Genomic DNA, 16,874 nt, shown 5'->3' with positions numbered 1-16,874 from the left:
ACGGCTCATAAATACAACGATATATTATGTTGCCATTAAAATTAATCATGTAGATCTCAATATGCTGTCAAGAAAACACCCAACACAGCAGGAAATCTTAAGGTTACAAAAAAATCATGAGTAACACTCCTTTATATCAAGATATCTCTTCTCACTACTTTCTACTTGAGAGAGAGGAAAAGAGAGGAGAAAAAGAAGGAAGAAGAAGGAAGAGAAAAAGATAGCAGGATCAACCAAAATGCTAAGTGACTATTTTCTTGGGGGTGGGATAAGAAGATCTGAACATTCTATGTACTCTTTTATATTTTTTTGAATTATATGCAAGTAACCTGCAATACTTTTATAAAGAGAAAAATGTATTTTCCATAGAAGTAATGTTTGAAATCAAAACTGTACATAAAATAGTAAAACTAATAATGGAAAACAAAGTTGTTGGAGGACATCCACTACTTAATTTCAAGACAATATAAAAGCTAGAGTACTTAAGACAGTGAGGTACTGACAAAAGGACAAACATAAAGATGAATGCAATAAACTAGAGTCCAGAAAGAAGTCCACATATATATTGCCAATCGATTTTTGACAAAGATATCAAAGATACCTTTGTCAAAGTCTTTTCAGTAAATAGTGCTGGCCACAGCAAATGTGGGGAAACCTAACATCACCCTTACTTTATACCATACACAAAAAGTAATTCAAAATGAATTACAGACAGGGCACCAGCAGCTCACACCTGCAATCCTACTACTCAGGAGGCTGAGGATCGAGGTTCAAAGCCAGCCTGGGCAAATAGTTAAAGAGACTCCATTTCTAAATTAACTAGAGCAAAATGGGCTGAAGATGTGGCTCAAGTGGTTGAGTGCCTGCTTGGTAAGCTCAAAGCCCTGAACTCAAATGCCAGTCCCACCAAGAAAACATGGAAGAAAGTCTTTCTTAGATAGGTCACAGAAAGAAGGTAAGAGTGTAGGAGGGTGCATAGGATATAAGGTAAGAGCGTAGGAAGGTGAATATGTGGAAATATTATGTACTCATGTATGAAAAACAAAAAAAAGGGACCTATTCAAACTATGAAACTATTCTAAGAATGGAAGAAGAGGGGATAAAGGAGAATGATGGGGTAAATGCTTACAGTTAATACTGTAAGCATTCTGTAAATGTCACAATGCACTAGGTATAATAATAACATAATAAAAAAAAAAAAGATACCAGTTAAAAAATTAGTAAAGTGGGTATCTCCAAAATTTAAAACTTCTGTTGTTTGAGAAATGTTGTTTAAAAAAATATGAAAGGGGGTGGAGGGAGGGGGGAGAAATGACCCAAACATTGTATGCATATATGAATAAAAAAAAATTTTTTTAAATATGAAAAGGCAAGCAACAGAAGAAAAAATATTTGTATTACTTTTAGAAGAATTTATATCTAGAATATGAAGAAAACTCTTTAAATTCACTAATAAAAAAATATACAACTTAAGTTTAAAAGGAGTAAAATATCTGAACAAATACATCACAAAGCAAAATTTAAGAATGGTTAACAGGGTTGGGGGTATAGCTCAAGTGGTAGAACATGCCTGCTCTGAGTTCAAACCCCAGTTTAAAAAACAAAACAAAACAAAAAATAGTTAACAGCCATTGGGGGTGGAGGTGGAGGATTAACATCAATAAGCACTGCAGAAATCCAAATTAAAATCACAGTAAGAAAACATTATCATAACCAAGTATGGCTAAGTACGTAGGGTAACTAGAATTGCTGTGCAGTGCAGGTGGGAATGTAAAATGGTATAACCACTCTAGAAAAGAGTTTGATTGATTCCTACAAAGTTTAATGGATAGACCACCAATCATGTGATCTGTCAATTCCACTTCTAAGTTTTTACTGAAGAAAAATGTTAACATTGTGTCTACAAAAATACTTGGGCATGAAAATTCTTAGCAGGTTTTATATAAGTACACACACACACACACACACACACACACACACACACAGACACGTATAATAATCCAAGACAAGAAATCGAAAAGAAATCGAGGCAGGCTAGAAGATGGAAGTTTGGGGCTCATGTAGGTTTGCCTGGGTATGTCCCTGACCACCTGCACCTGGCTGGGAACTGCCCATGCCCTGCCCCACTCATTCATTATTGGGTGGAAATCTCCTGGGTTTGACTTCCCCATGGGTTAGTGTAGGTTTTTAAAGCATCTGAAAAATAAAAACAAGTTCTCTCTGCCAATAGACTCTACCTGCGCCCACCATGCTCCCTTTGTATTTCCTCTCCTAATTTTTAATAAATCCCATTTACACCCACGTATTCTGCTTGGATTCTTCCATGCTGGATCGTAAGAACCAACATCTTCTGAAAACACTGTTTGCTGTTAACAAAATGACTACCAAATGTCCATAAACAAACTACGCTATATCCACTATGCAACAATAAACTACTGATACATGCTACAACATGACTAAACATTCAAAAAAACTTAGTGCAAAACAAGTTAACCATGAAAGAAGATGTACTATAAATGTCTCTAGTAACAAAAAGCACTAGTTGCCTGGAGGTATAGGTAGAGATAAAATGCAAAGAGGCTTGAAGGAACTTATGAGGTGATGGAAATGTTCTGTTTTTTTTTGGTGGTATAGAGTTTGAACTCAGAGCCTTACGCTTGGTAGGCAGGTGCTCTACCAACTGACCCACACTCCCACATTCCCAGTCTTTTCTATGTCTTAAATGGATGATTATTACAGTGTAAGTATTTGCTAATTAATACTATAAATTTAAAATATATGCTGCAGTATATAAACTACACTTCAATAAAGTTGACTAAATGAACACATGTACCCCAGTGCCACCAAAATTTTTTAATTTTTAAATATATTTTTATATATACATACATACCTACATAAATAAAATACATGTATAGTTGCTAAATGCTGAACTTCTCAGCAGCCAGAAAAGTGATCATAAATGTCTCAATAGCTACCTGAGAAAAACAAAGTGATACTCACAAGAGTACAGTCTTTCTTAGTAATGAGATGGGCACTGTAGCCACAACAATTTTAGGTCAGGAAGTCCCATGCAACCACTGACACAATGGAAGTCAGCAATGTAATGCAAAGTGCACCTTGGTGTTTAAAAAAAAGAAAAGAAGGCAGCCATGGTGGCCACACCTATCATCCCAGATACTCAGGAGGTAAAAGCTTGAGGATTACAAATTCAAGGTCCATGTAGGCAAAGTTAGTGAAATCCTGTCTCAAAAACAAAACACTAGGGCTAGGAGCATGGCTCGAGTGCTGGGGGACTTTCCTGGCATGTGTGAAGCCCTGGGTTCAGCCTCTATTATTGCAAATGCACCTGGCATTTTCTTGGTCTCTACATTACTTGCTTTTTCCTTTGATCCCTCTGACTTTAATCTCTGCCATCTAGTTGCAGTAAGTCATTACTATTAGTATAACAGCTTTGAGTCTTGTGCATCCTTCAAGCAATTATCAAATTTGAGGCAGTTTTAGAAAACCCTAAACTTGCAACAAGAGTCAATCACGAGGGCAGGACTGAGGGGACTTTTTCCTAACTTCTTAGTTTTCTATACTCTTTCTCCAGACTACAGTAGTATGTAGAATAAACATGCTCAATGAAACTCTTATAGTACTTATTCAGTCTGGTTTTTATTAGAAATTGTAGCGAGAATCTGAAACTATGTTCTCTGGTAAAGATCTGCAATGTACACAGCCTGTGTGGCTCATTAAGGGCAATCATCCAGCTGAGGAAGAGCTGACAGTTGTCCCTGCAGGCCTCCTCCCCACCCACTTTCTTCGAGGATGAGCAGATGTCACTAGGAAGCAAGGTCTCAGGGAAGGTTGTGAGGCGTGATCCCTTTACATAAATCCTACTTCCTTGCCTAAATCCTGGATGTTCTTATTCACCCACAAATTCTGAAGTTCCATTTCTCAAGAGAAAATGTTTGTAAGAATCAGTAAAAATAATAATAATAATTCCACAAATTTCTATTTTCCTTAAACAAGATCAGCCAAATAGAGAGAAGCAGTTTTTATGAGGAAGAGAGAAGCAGCAGCAACCTTAATACCAAAAATATCCTGAGAGATACAAATCTGTTGAGAACAGCAAGCAAACACTAAGTAGTTGAGAAGGTCATCTGGGAGCAGGAGAGGCCAGAGACACAGCAAGCCTATTTCAGTTTTGTAAGACTGCATCAGACCTAGAGAAAAGGACAACAGTGCTTTTTTTCTCTCCCTCCTATACATCAGGTCATCAGTCTCAGGCCAAAACTATCTGTACCACAGTTACACACAGGTTTTCACGGACAAGCTTGTGAATTTAATGTGTAATTATCCACTTTTGACAATGCTCCAAACAAAATATTTGCTGTAAATCTGCAGCATTTTCCATCAAAGCCAACATAGCAGCCTGGATCTTAGTGCATGGCCTGAACTACATGGATTTCCAGATTCCTCTGGATGCTCAGGACATCCTTGAGCCCAGTGCTCAGATACACAATCACAACAACAAAGTCTGGCTTCAAAATATGTATCTCAATGGAATATCCACAGGGGGAAGGGACTCTATCTTTCTAAGACTCATCTGTCATCCCATGGCAGCCAGCTCTCAACTCCTCAGAAATAGATTCTTGGTCCCTGACTGCTTACCCTCTGGCTCAAAGCAGCCCTGACTTCACAGCCCTTCCTTCCAGCTCCTCTCTGACACAAACATCCATTAGATATACCTTGATCTTGGCTCTGGGTCATGACGAAGTCTGGTATCTTCCTAGCTCTCTCAGTCCAACTGTCACCCACGTGACTAATCAATAATAAAGCTTTCTGCTGTAAGTGCTACAGGAGCTAACTGAGCAACCTGTATTTCTTTTGGAAACATGCAGTTACAAGACTGGAATTTATTTTTTTCAAAAAAAAAAAACTTTTTTTAATGAAATTTGGACTACCTGTTTCAGAAATGATTCCAGGGCTGAATGTGCGGCTTTTTTCAATTCCACGTTTGTATGGCTGCACCATTTTGACAGTACTTCAAATAAAGAAACATAGTTGTCCAGAAGGCAGATGCTAAACTGAGATGCATGCAAGGCAAATAAACGTAGGCCAGCTGCAAATGCAAAAAACATTGCATTTAAACTAAGACAACATTACCCAGAATAGAGAACAAAGAAAGCTTCAGGTATAGGTCAAAACTAAAACTATGTTCATGATGGTTTAGTGCATGACCCTACCATAACCCTGGCATCCCAATGAGCCCTCCAATGCCACCACCACCGTCCAACTAGATCAATAGGCCCTTGGCCAATAAACCCCAAAAACAGGTCCAGAAACAGGATCAGGATCTATTAAATCAAAGCAGAATCAAGCAACTTGAATTCCCTAAAAGATGTCCTGAATATGAACATCTGTGCCAGAGTTTGTGTACTAAAAACTTCCCATCTTGTAAAGACATTTGATTTAATATATGTTTTTAAACATTTCACTATTGACTGAATTCTACTTTTGCCATCTGAATTGACTTAATGTAAACATTGTGAAGTAAGTATATTGACTTCTCGTGTAGACAGAAATGTAAATGGAAAATTAAACTATTCCAACACTTTAAAAAAAACATAATTTGATTAAAGCACTATACAGACCTAAAGTACCAAGGCGAACCCTGCCTTGGACTACCAACATACACTTAGGAAAAAAAGGGGGAGGGACAGAGAGGAGAAATGACCCAAACAATGTACACACATGTGAATAAATGAATAATAAAGAATTAAAAAAAAAAAAGGCAAAAAGAAAAAATAAGTCTTTTCTGGGGTTGGATACCAGTGGGAAGGGGGTAGGCACAAGGAAAGGGGGAATGAGGGTATATATGGTAGATGTATTTGGTATCCATATATGAAAATGGACAAATGAAATCTGTTGAAATTGTTCTAAAAAGGGGAAGAAGGGAAAAGGGAGCATGATGGAGGGGTAAATCTAACTAAGATATATCATAAGCGCATATGTAACTATCACAGTGCATCCCCTAGTAAAACTATTATACACTAATAAAATTATTTTTTGAAAACCAAACTTCCCAAAAGCCACCTCATAAATAATTAGGTGTGAAACACTGCAGATGCTATTTTATTCACTTTCCCTCATAGTTTAATAAACACCTCATGATATTAATTTAGTAATGTAAAAATACTATACCTTATTAAATACAGAATCTTACCTAAGGGCACAGCATATCTCTTCAGATCAATCTAGTTCAGAAAAACAAAAATAACCATCAGTGTTTAAAAACCACAGGTCTTCACTATAAAATAATTACAGTAATATTGATCCTACCTGAGGACGAATTGCTTTTAGTGCAAAATCAAAAATCTCCTTTGAAGTCTGGGGGTCTGGGGGAATGACAGAAAGGCTTCTGTTACAAATCCTTAAGTCTCTGACACAGTTTATCAAGGACGTGGCAAGTGACAGCCTCATTTCAGACAGGCCTACATCTTCACTAAGCTCAACAATCTCCCAAGAATTCAGGATAACCTTTTCTACTCTGGACCCAGCAAGTTGCAACTTATTATCCATGTAGCTATTACTGGGGAAAAGCACAAAGAAAATGTGGAGTAGCAATGTCAGTTTAAATTTGAATTCATCACTTATAAACTGCTGGATAATTTCTCAGAGACTCAATTTTCTTAACTGTAAAATGGACAGTTTAAGGGGCTGGTGGAGTGGCTCAAGTGGTAGCGAGCTTTCCTAGCAAGCTTGAGGCCCTGAGTTCAAATCCCAGCACCACCAAAGAGGGGGGAAAAAGCCACGCAGTTTATGCTTTTTTTGGTAGTACTGGGATTTGAACTCAAGGCTTCATGCTCTATCACTCAAGCCATAACCCTCACCTTTTTTTGTTTCAGTTATTTCTTGGACAGCGTCTCATGTATTTGCCCAGGGCCACTCTTGAACTGCAATCCTCCTATCTATGCCTCATGTTCAGCCAGGATTATAAGCATGCAGCACCATGCCTGACTTGCTCTGTTGAGATCAGGTCTCGCTAAATTTTGTCCAGGCTGGCCTCAAACCATGATCCTCCTGACCTACACCTCCTAAGTAGCTGGGATTAAACTAGTATACCACCACACCAGTCCCCAGTTTATACTTCTCTTTAGGATTGTCTGGAGGATTAAATGAAATAACTAATTCAAAGGCAAATATATAATTTCCACCCCCCAAATACTTTCAGATATTTATACAACACATAGTACATGTCAACTACAGGATTGACAAATGTAAATAAAACATGATCTTTGGCCTTAGTAACTTATGGCCGAAACAGGAAGACAGAACAGGCAGGCACACAACTATAATGTAAGGTTCTCATCCTGCCTAGACTGACATCAGTTATCTATATGTCTCTAAAACGTCATGCACTGTAGCTGTACAGAAGTCATGGTTTAGTCCTCACTGATTTCTCTGCCCTTCTAGCAGTGACTTGCACACAGCAGAAAACTACCTTGACTGCAAGAGCTAATGAAAGACAAAAACAACCCACATAATTACATGATAGGAGCTGGAAGAAAAATGTGGTCAGAGAGGCCTAATAGTGATAAAAATGACTTGTTTTTAGGGTACCCTAAAAGAGCACCCTAAAAACAAAAAAAGGTATTTTGAAATTCAAAATAAGGACAAACTTTTGGCTGTACTATTCAAAAAAGGCTTTATAGACACAGTAGCATTAGAACTGGGACTGACACAGGTATTAGTTGGGGAAAAAGGTCATTGCAATAGAGTAATGATGCAAACACAGTGTGCAGACACAAGAGTACCAGATACTCCTCAGCGTACAGGGGTCTGGAATGACTGGGTTTGGTGAATACAAAAGAGGATTGACCCATTGGTATGGGGTGGGCACCACCTTGGCATTTGAGCCTCTTCTTAGGCTGAATTTCACACGGCCCCTCTCCTGAATACCCTACCCCTCTCTGGTAGACCCTATACAAGCATACTGTATTTATTTTTCTCATTGTGGTAAAAATGTAGATAATATTCATCATTTTAAGCAATGTGTAAGGGAATAATTTAGTGGCGTAAAATATTTTCTCACTGTTACATAACCATCACTATACACAAAAGTTTTCGTCATCTCCAACAGAAAAACTGTACCCATTAAACGATATCTCCCCATCCCCCATCCCCTGCTCTAGTCCCTAGAAACTCCTATTCTATGTCTGTTTCTATGTGCCTAGTCTAAGTACCTCACATAAATGGAGTTGTACAATATTTGTTCTCTTGTGACTGGCTTATTTCACTTAGCATAATGTCAAGATATGTGTTATAGCATATCTTCCTTTTTAAGTCAGAGTAACATTTCATTATAAGTATGCAGCAAGAACCTGACAGAGTGAGACGCAGATGGGAAAACAGGGCACAGGAGAGATGAGAGAGAAGGCAAAGGAAGGGAAGTCACTCAAAGCTGCTCCAATGTTCTTTCTTGGTAAGAAACAACACAGAAGGGCTGGGTAGAAATTGAAACACATGCTGGCCCAAAAGACCAAAAATTATATGTTCTCCCTCATATGTGGACACTAGATCAAGGGCAAACACAACAATGGGATTGGACTTTGAGCACATGATAAAATCGAGAGCACACAAGGAAGGGGTGAGGATAGGTAAGACACCTAAAAAATTAACTAGCATTTGTTGCCCTTAACGCAGAGAAACTAAAGCAGATACCTTAAAAGCAACTGAGGCCAATAGGAAAAGGGGACCAGGAACTACAGAAAAGGTGAGATCAAAAAGAATTAACATAGAAGGTAACACACACGCACAGGAAATGAATGTGAGTCAATGCCCTGTATAGCTATCCTTATCTCAACCAGCAGAAACCCTTGTTCCTTCCTATTATGGCTTATACTCTCTCTACAACAAAATTAGAAATAAGGGCAAAATAGTTTCTGCTGGGTATTGAGGGGGTAGGGGGGAGAAATGACCCAAGCCTTGTATACACATATGAATAATAAAATAAAAGAAAAAAAAAAGAAATTGAAACACATGAAATAACAATTTTTGCAGAGAAAAGATTATTGGATATATCGATTCGGCACTATAGTTCATGTCTGTAATCCTAGCTATTCGTGAGGTGGAGTTTGGGAGGATTGTGGTTTGAGGCCAGCCCAAGCAAAAAAGTTAGTGAGACTCTGTATCAACCAATACAATAGGTGAGTTTGTTGTGCATCTGTAATCCCAATTAATGCAAGAGGCATAAATAAGAGAACTGCAGACCAGGCCAGACTGGGCAAAAACATGAGTCACTATTAGAAAAATAAGTAAAGCATCTATGGTCATACCACCCTGAATATGCCCGATCTCAACTGATCTCAGAAGCTTAGCAGGGCGGGGCCTGGTTAGTACTTGGATGGGAGAAAAAAAACTAAAGCAAAACGGGCTAGGGGTAAGGCTCAAGTGATAGAGCGCCTGCCTAGCAAGAGCCTCATTCTTGAGTTCAAACCTCAGTACCACAGGAAAAATAATTATTATTAATCAAAAACCTGGGCTTAGTGGCACATGCCTGCAAGGATTTGGGAGGCTGAGGAAGGAGGATCATGAGTTCCAGGCCAGCCTGGGCTATACAGAAGAACCCTGTCTCAAAAATAAATAAATATTTTATTGTATATCAGCAACTTTGTAAGTTTTATGTAATGGAAGTAAAACAAACAACAAAGGTATAAAATGTTGGCAATTACTTGGGACATAAATGGTAAGGGAGGGGAAATTTTTTTTTCCTTTTGGCAATATGGGGTTTGAAATCTCAGCCTCCTATTTGTTATGAAGGTGCTCTACCACTCAAGCCACACCAACCCATTTTGTGTTTTTTTTGACAGGGTCTCCTTCTGTAGCTCAGAGTGGCCTCAAACACACAATCCTCCTGTCACCACCTTCTAAGCACTGGGATTACAAAAAGGTGTGTGCCACCACACTTGGCGACAAAATTTTTAAAAGGCAAAACTTTTTTTGTCTGTGTGGGACTGGGATTTGAACTCAGGTCTTCATGCTTACAAAGCAGGAACTCTACTTCTTGAGCTATGCCTCCAGTCCATTTTGTTCTGGTTATTTTGGAGATGGGAGTCTCATGAACTACTTGCCTGGGCTGGCCTCAAACCATGATCCTCCCAATCTCAGCTTCCCAAGTAGTACAATTATAGGCATAAGCCACCAGAGTCTGGCTTAAAGGAAAACTATTAACCCTAAAGGATTCTTTTTATAGTTTATTTATTTGGTGGTACTGGGGTTTGAACTCAGGGCCTCACATTTGCTAGGCAGGCACTCTACCACTTGAGCCATTCCACCAGCCCAAAGTATTCTTAATTTTTTTAAAGAATCCCTGAGAGTTAAAAGTCTTACCTTTAAAAAAAAGTAAATTGCAGCTTGAATAGAGAAATTGGAACACTGCGCACTGCTGGTAGGAATGTAAAATAGTGTACCTAATTTGAAAAAACAGTAAGCCTATTCCTCAAAAATTAAGAATGTTACCATGTAGTCCTGCAATAACTCCTTGAAAGCAGGCCAGGTGAGGTGCTTATGTCTGTAATATAAGTGAGTCAATAAGCAGAGCCTGGGAAGATCTAAGTTCAGCGTCAGTCTGCGCAAAAAGTTAGCAACCCCATTTCAATATGTAAGCCAGGCATGTTGCACACCTGTGGTCTCAGCTAAGTGAGAGGTATAGGTAGAAGGGTCTTGGTCTAAGGCTAACTCCAAGCAAAATCTCAAGACCTTATCTGAAAAATAATGAAAGCAGAAAGGGATGGGGTGTGGCTCAAGTGGTGCAACGCCTACCTAGCAAGTGCGAGACCCTGAGTTCCATTTCCAGCATCGCCACCACCAACAACAAAATAGCTGGGCACCTGTAATCCTAGCTACACAGAAGGCAGAGATCAGGAGGATCACCATTCAACGCCAGCACCAGCAAAAAGTCTGTATCAGGAAAACCCAATACAAAAAAGGACTGATGGAGTGGCTCAAATAGTAGAATACTTACCTTCCAAGAATGAAGCCCTGAGTTCAAACCCAGAAACCACCAAAAAAAAAAAAAAAAAAAAAAGAAAGAAAGAAAGAAAGCAGGAGCCAACTGATTTTTGACAAAGGAGCCAAAAACATATGGTGGAGAAAAGACAGCCTCTTCAACAAATGGGTGTTAGGCAAAATGGATAACCATATGTAGAAAACTAAAACTAGACCCTTACCCCTCACCCTGTACAAAACTCAATTCAAAATGGATTGAAGATCCTAATGTAAGTCTGAAACTTCATAAGTACTACAGGAAAGCAGAGAGAAAACACTTCAAGATACAGTCTTAGGAATGACTTTCTGAATAGGACTCCCAATTGCTCAGGAAAAAAGAACAAGAATTGACAAATGAGGCTGCATCAAATTAAAAAGCTTCTGCACAGCAAAGAAAACAATTACCAGAATAAAGAGATCATCCACAGAACAGGAGAAAATCTTGGCAACATACTCATGGGACAAAGGATTAATATCCAAATATATAAAGAACTCAAAAATTAAACATAATTTGATCTCCAGCACTATAAAAAACAAAAAAATTAAATACCAAAAGAACAAATAATCCAATTAATACATGGGCAAAACTGTTCTAGAAAGAATTACAAATGGGGGCTGGCAGAGTGGCTCAAGTTGTACAGTGACTGCCTTAACAAGCCTGAAGCCCTGAGTTTAAAAACCCAGGTACAGCAAAAAAAATAAAGAAGTGCAAATGGCAAATAATTACATGAAAAAATGTTCAATATCCTTAGCCATAAAGGAAATACAAATCAAAACCACACTGAAGTTCCAATTCACCCCAGACAGAATGGCAATCACTAAGAAAACAAACAACAATTAATACAGTCACTTGAGCAACTCCACCAGCGTGTGTGTGTGTGTGTGTGTGTGTGTGTGTGTGTGTGTTGGATATTTATGAGATAGGGTCTCACAAACTATTTGCCTGGGCTGCCCTCGAACCTCCATCCTCCTGATCTCTGCCTTTCGAGTCTCTAGGATTGCAAGCATGAGTCACCAGTGCCTGGCTAGTGCAGCCACTATGGAAATCTGTATGGAGGTTTCTCAAAGAACTAAAAATAAAACTACCACATGGTCCTGCTATACCACTTTTAGGCATATATCCAAAGGACTGTAAATCAACATACATTAGGGATACCTGCACAGCCATGTTTATTGCAGCACTATTCATAATAGCCAAGCTATGGAATCAGGTGTCCAACAACTGATGAATGGGTCAAGAAAACATCATATACATATAAAAATACAAAATGCAGTATTATTCACCCATAAAAAATAATGAAATTATGTCATCTGCAGGAAAATAGATGAAACTGGAGAACATAATGATGAGCAAGATAAGCTAAGCTCAGAAAGACAAATAGCACATGTTTTCACTCATATGAGGAATCTAGACCTAAAATAATAACAAGAAGACATGATTGTCAAAGGGGACTATTGGGGAAAAGGAATCTAGTGCAAGGAGAAGTGGAAAGGGAGAGTAATGGAGGTGAATATAATTAAAGTACATTATAGTCACATGTGAAAAAAGCATAATGAAACCCGCTATAAACTGTTTAAAAAGACAGGGAGCAGGGAGGTGGTTAAGAAAGAGTAACAGAGGGGGTGAATTTGATCAAAGTACATTACATGCATTTGTGTAAATATCACAATTAAATACAATGAAAGCCCTTTCAACTATCAATTTATGCTAATTAAAAAATACTGATCTAGGAGTCAGTGGCTCACACCTGTAATCCTAGCTACTCAGAAGGCAGAGATCGGGAGAAGCACGGATCGAAAGCCAGCCCAAATAGTTCACGAGACTCTATCTCAAAAAAACCTTCACGAAATTAGGACTGGCGGAATGGCTCAAGGTGAAGGCCCTGAGTTCAAGTCCCAGGACCGCCAAAAAAAAAAAATTTGAAAGCAGGGACTTTATTTTTATTTATTTTTTTTCTTTTATTATTCATATGTGCATACAAGGCTTGGGTTATTTCTCCCCCCCTGCCCCCACCCCCTCCCTTTACCACCCACTCCGCCCCCTCCCTCTCCCCCCGACCCCCTCAATACCCAGCAGAAACTATTTTGCCCTTGTTGTAGAGAGAGTATAAGGCATAATAGGAAGGAACAAGGGTTTTTGCTGGTTGAGATAAGGATAGCTATACAGGGAGTTGACTCACATTAATTTCCTGTGCGTGTGTGTTACCTTCTAGGTTAATTCTTTTTGATCTCACCTTTTCTCTAGTTCCTGGGAAAGCAGGGACTTTAAACACATTTTTGTATACCAGTGGTTACAACAGCACTACTGATAACAAACAAAAAGTGGCAAGCAAATCAAGTGTCCATCAATAGATGAACAAAAGGTGTTATATTCATACCACATTTACTGAACCGAGAAAGAAAACCAAACGAAGCCCAGTAATACCTTCTTCCATGGACTTAGTGAAGTTGCACAAAAGTGAGGACAACCCCTTCAGACAGCCAGCCAGAACAGGAAGTTTGGGCTCTCTTACTGTAGATGTCATCTAAAAGAAAATTTTAGAAAAATGTCACGAAATGAGAAAAAAGCAATAAAGTATATGGAAGTGGAATATCATAAAGTTTATCATACCTGGGTCTTAAGTTCACCCAGAAAAGCCCGGAACAGGTTTTCTGAATGATTTATCATCTCACTAGGATGCACTTCACCTAATACTCCTAGGAGCTCATAGACTTTTTCTAAAACTGAAAAATAAATTTTAGACAAATGAGGGCCTAAAACTATGTTTCAAGTAAGTTAAATTAACAAAAACATATGAATAAAGAAAATGAGAGGATGTTTAGTTTAAAATAAAACATACAAAATACCTAGTTTTGCATATTAGAATCTTTCCCAAGTTTTATGTAAATCTACTAGTATAAACTAAATTATATTTGATGTGATGAGTTTTCTGTTAACAGGAATCATTTTGTAAAGATTAATGTTTTTATAAACAGAAGTCTTCGGACATTGTTTTTGTTTCTATTTTGGTATGTTTTGAGCAAAAAAAGATTCGTCAGTAAAACATATAAGATCTTGGTAGAAAGAAAAAAAAAAAAGACCTTGGTAGAGAAAATCTAAGTCTTATGCTAAAGGCTAATGTTAACTTGTTAAAATATTTGAAAATAATATTTAAATACACCTCACCTGTATCTGGTACTTTTCTTTTCAATGTAAGTTCTCCATAGAATTTATTAAATAATTCTCCAACCTTAAATTCATCCATAAGTCTAGAACTTCTCAGCATCTGAAGTAACTGAAAGAATACAAATTGGTACTTTCTTTTTTTTTGGCACTAGGGGATTTGAACCCAGGGCTCACACTTGTTAGGCAGACACTTTACTATTTGAGCCACTCCATTAGTCTTTTTTTTTTTTTTTTTTAATTCCTAAAGAAATTTATTGCTCACAGATCTGGAGGCTAGGTCCAAGATCAAGGTGACAAACTGGCTCTTTCTAAAGAGAAAAATACAAAAAAAGATTCCTCTACCTCCACGGATTTGCATAGAGAAGATTCAGAATAGTGTCTCTAGAGGACTGATACTGAGCCTCTCAGGACCCATCTACCAGGTGACTTGGGGAGGTAGGGCTTGAGGTGAGTGGTGGGAGAGCACAAGGAAGGGTTATCTAGACTTAACTTTACATTCCTCGGAAACCAATAACATAACTACAACTTTTCCTCAAAGGCACTCAGGACCACAGACCAACCAGTCCCAAAGAAATTCTAAAAAAGAAATGCAAAAGGAGATGGCCGGATGCTGGTGGCTCATGCCTGTCTGTAATCCTAGCTACTCAGGAGGCAGAGATCAGGAGGATGGCAGTTTGAAGCCAGCCCTGGGCTTATCTCAAAAAACCCATCACAGAAAAAGGGCTGGCGCTGGCAGAGTTGCTCAAGTGGTAAGAGCACCTGCCTAGCAAGCATGAGGCCCTGAGTTCAAACCCCAGTGCTGCAAAAAAAAAAAAAAAAAGACGCAGATGCAAATAAGTTGCCAGGGGCCAAGGCAATGCAGTAGTCCCATTCCCACTCCTGAGGTTTAACGAAAACTCATGAGAAACACAAGGGCAACTTTTGGCAACTCCTAACTAGCATCAGGTCTTGCCAAAGGCAATAAGGGTGATAAATAGAAGAGCAGTAAATCCTTAGTTATTTTTGTCCTTTGTTCCCTTCACAACCCCAATTTCTTCTTTTACAATCCAGAAGGCTATGAAAACTAAACATCTTGCCAGGTGATGACAGGAAACACTTATCTTATCTACACATCAAAGTGATTCTACTCTATCCTCCCCCAACACTTACCCAAAACAAAACTCAAAACTCCAATTTTCTCTTTTATAAGCTAAATATTTAACAAAAAATATATGTGCTTAGGAATATGAAATTACCTTAATGAGAAGATCTAGGGCTGGAATTTTACATTTAGCAGCTCTGTCTTTTATATAAACACTGGTGCAAGTATTCTAGGTTTTAAAAGGAAACATACCAAAATCATCAATCACATATAGGAAGTAAGACTTAATAGCTAAAACTATGTCCCTAAGGAGCAAAACCAACGTATAACAATAAAATATGGCATTTAGGAGTTAGGAATATACCATTAGAGTATATAAATAGATTCTGACTAATTTAAACTAATTCAGAGTAATTCAGATTAAGAATTACTGAAAATACTGATTCAATGTGCTATGATAACAATGTGAATAATCAAAAAACACAAAGTAGAGCTGCCAGAGAGCTCAAGTGTAGTGTACCTGCTTAGCAAGCACAAGGCTCTGAGTTCAACCCCTAATACCATCAAAATTAAAAAACGCAAAGTACATGGACACTTCAGTAGGATTTTTAAAAATAACAAAAAACCACTTATTCCTTCCTACATAGATCCCAAAGTATTTGTTAGTATAACCAAGAAAGAAACATGTCCCAGCTATTCAAAAGGCTGAGGTGGGAAGATCACCTGAGCAAGAATTTGAAAGCAGCTTGGGCAATATGGAAGAATAAATGAAAGGGAGGCAAAGAAGGAAAAGGGAGGAAGAGAGGGAGGGAGGAAGAAAGGAAGGAAGAAGACCAAAGAAATTCAGAGAAGTTGGGCACTGGTAGCTACTCAGGAGGCAGAGATCATGAGGACCAAGGTTTGAGGCCAGCCCAAGCAAACAGTGTGTAAGACTCTATCTCAAAAACACTCAACACAAGAAAAAAGGGACTGGCAGAGTGGCTCAAGTGGTAGAGCACCTGCCTTGCAAGAGTGAAGCCCTAAAACTTTGTAAAGTGTGACACACTCTGCAAATATTAGCTACTCCTATCACTGAGATAATTTTTTTAAATAGTAAGATTCCTATCAAGATAGACTAGAAAAAGACTAGAAATCTAATGAAAATAAAATATTGGTAATCACTAAAAAATGTATATATATATATTTTATAATTTTAGCTACCTATAACTTTTAAAATACAATTGTCCTTCAGTTTCTAGTGGGAAAGGGGAGTGGGATTTGTTTCACCCAAAACCTGCACCAGTCTCTTATATAAAATTTAATATTTTCATATAACTTACACACATAACTCTATATACTTTGTTATCTTACTTACAATGTAAATGTCGCATAAATAGTTGTTATACTGTACTTGTTAGGGAATAATGACAAGAAGATAAATTTGCAACTTTTTAAAATATTTTCAATCCACAGGTAGTTGAATCTGTGGATGCAGAAGAACCTGCAGATACAGAGGCTGAGTGTATCTTCTTATAGCTGACATCAGACTCAATACATACTTCATCATCAATTCTTAGCAAATAAAAACTAGAAGCAAATTCTGAGCCAACACAA

At 38.1% G+C, this 16,874-nt stretch overlaps 1 protein-coding gene across 3 annotated transcripts in view; it reads right to left on the bottom strand.

Annotated features, from left to right (window-relative positions):
• Positions 1–16,874, bottom strand: part of Prkdc (protein kinase, DNA-activated, catalytic subunit) — a 191,187-nt gene that overhangs the window by 171,329 nt on the left and 2,984 nt on the right. For all 3 annotated transcript variants that reach the window (XM_074068495.1, XM_074068496.1, XM_074068497.1), the window contains exons 4-10: positions 15,436–15,510; positions 14,201–14,309; positions 13,646–13,758; positions 13,460–13,559; positions 6,328–6,383; positions 6,212–6,242; positions 4,950–5,107 (exon numbers count right to left, since the gene is read on the bottom strand). In XM_074068495.1, coding sequence (XP_073924596.1) covers positions 4,950–5,107; positions 6,212–6,242; positions 6,328–6,383; positions 13,460–13,559; positions 13,646–13,758; positions 14,201–14,309; positions 15,436–15,510 — 642 coding nt within the window. The remainder of the gene's footprint in view (positions 1–4,949; positions 5,108–6,211; positions 6,243–6,327; positions 6,384–13,459; positions 13,560–13,645; positions 13,759–14,200; positions 14,310–15,435; positions 15,511–16,874) is intronic.

The sequence above is a fragment of the Castor canadensis genome, chromosome 3 (genome assembly GCF_047511655.1).
Source record: "Castor canadensis chromosome 3, mCasCan1.hap1v2, whole genome shotgun sequence".
Classification (NCBI taxonomy): domain Eukaryota; kingdom Metazoa; phylum Chordata; class Mammalia; order Rodentia; family Castoridae; genus Castor; species Castor canadensis.
The sequence above is the reverse complement of the archived record's forward strand: the minus strand, read 5'-3'. Positions and strand labels throughout refer to the sequence as shown.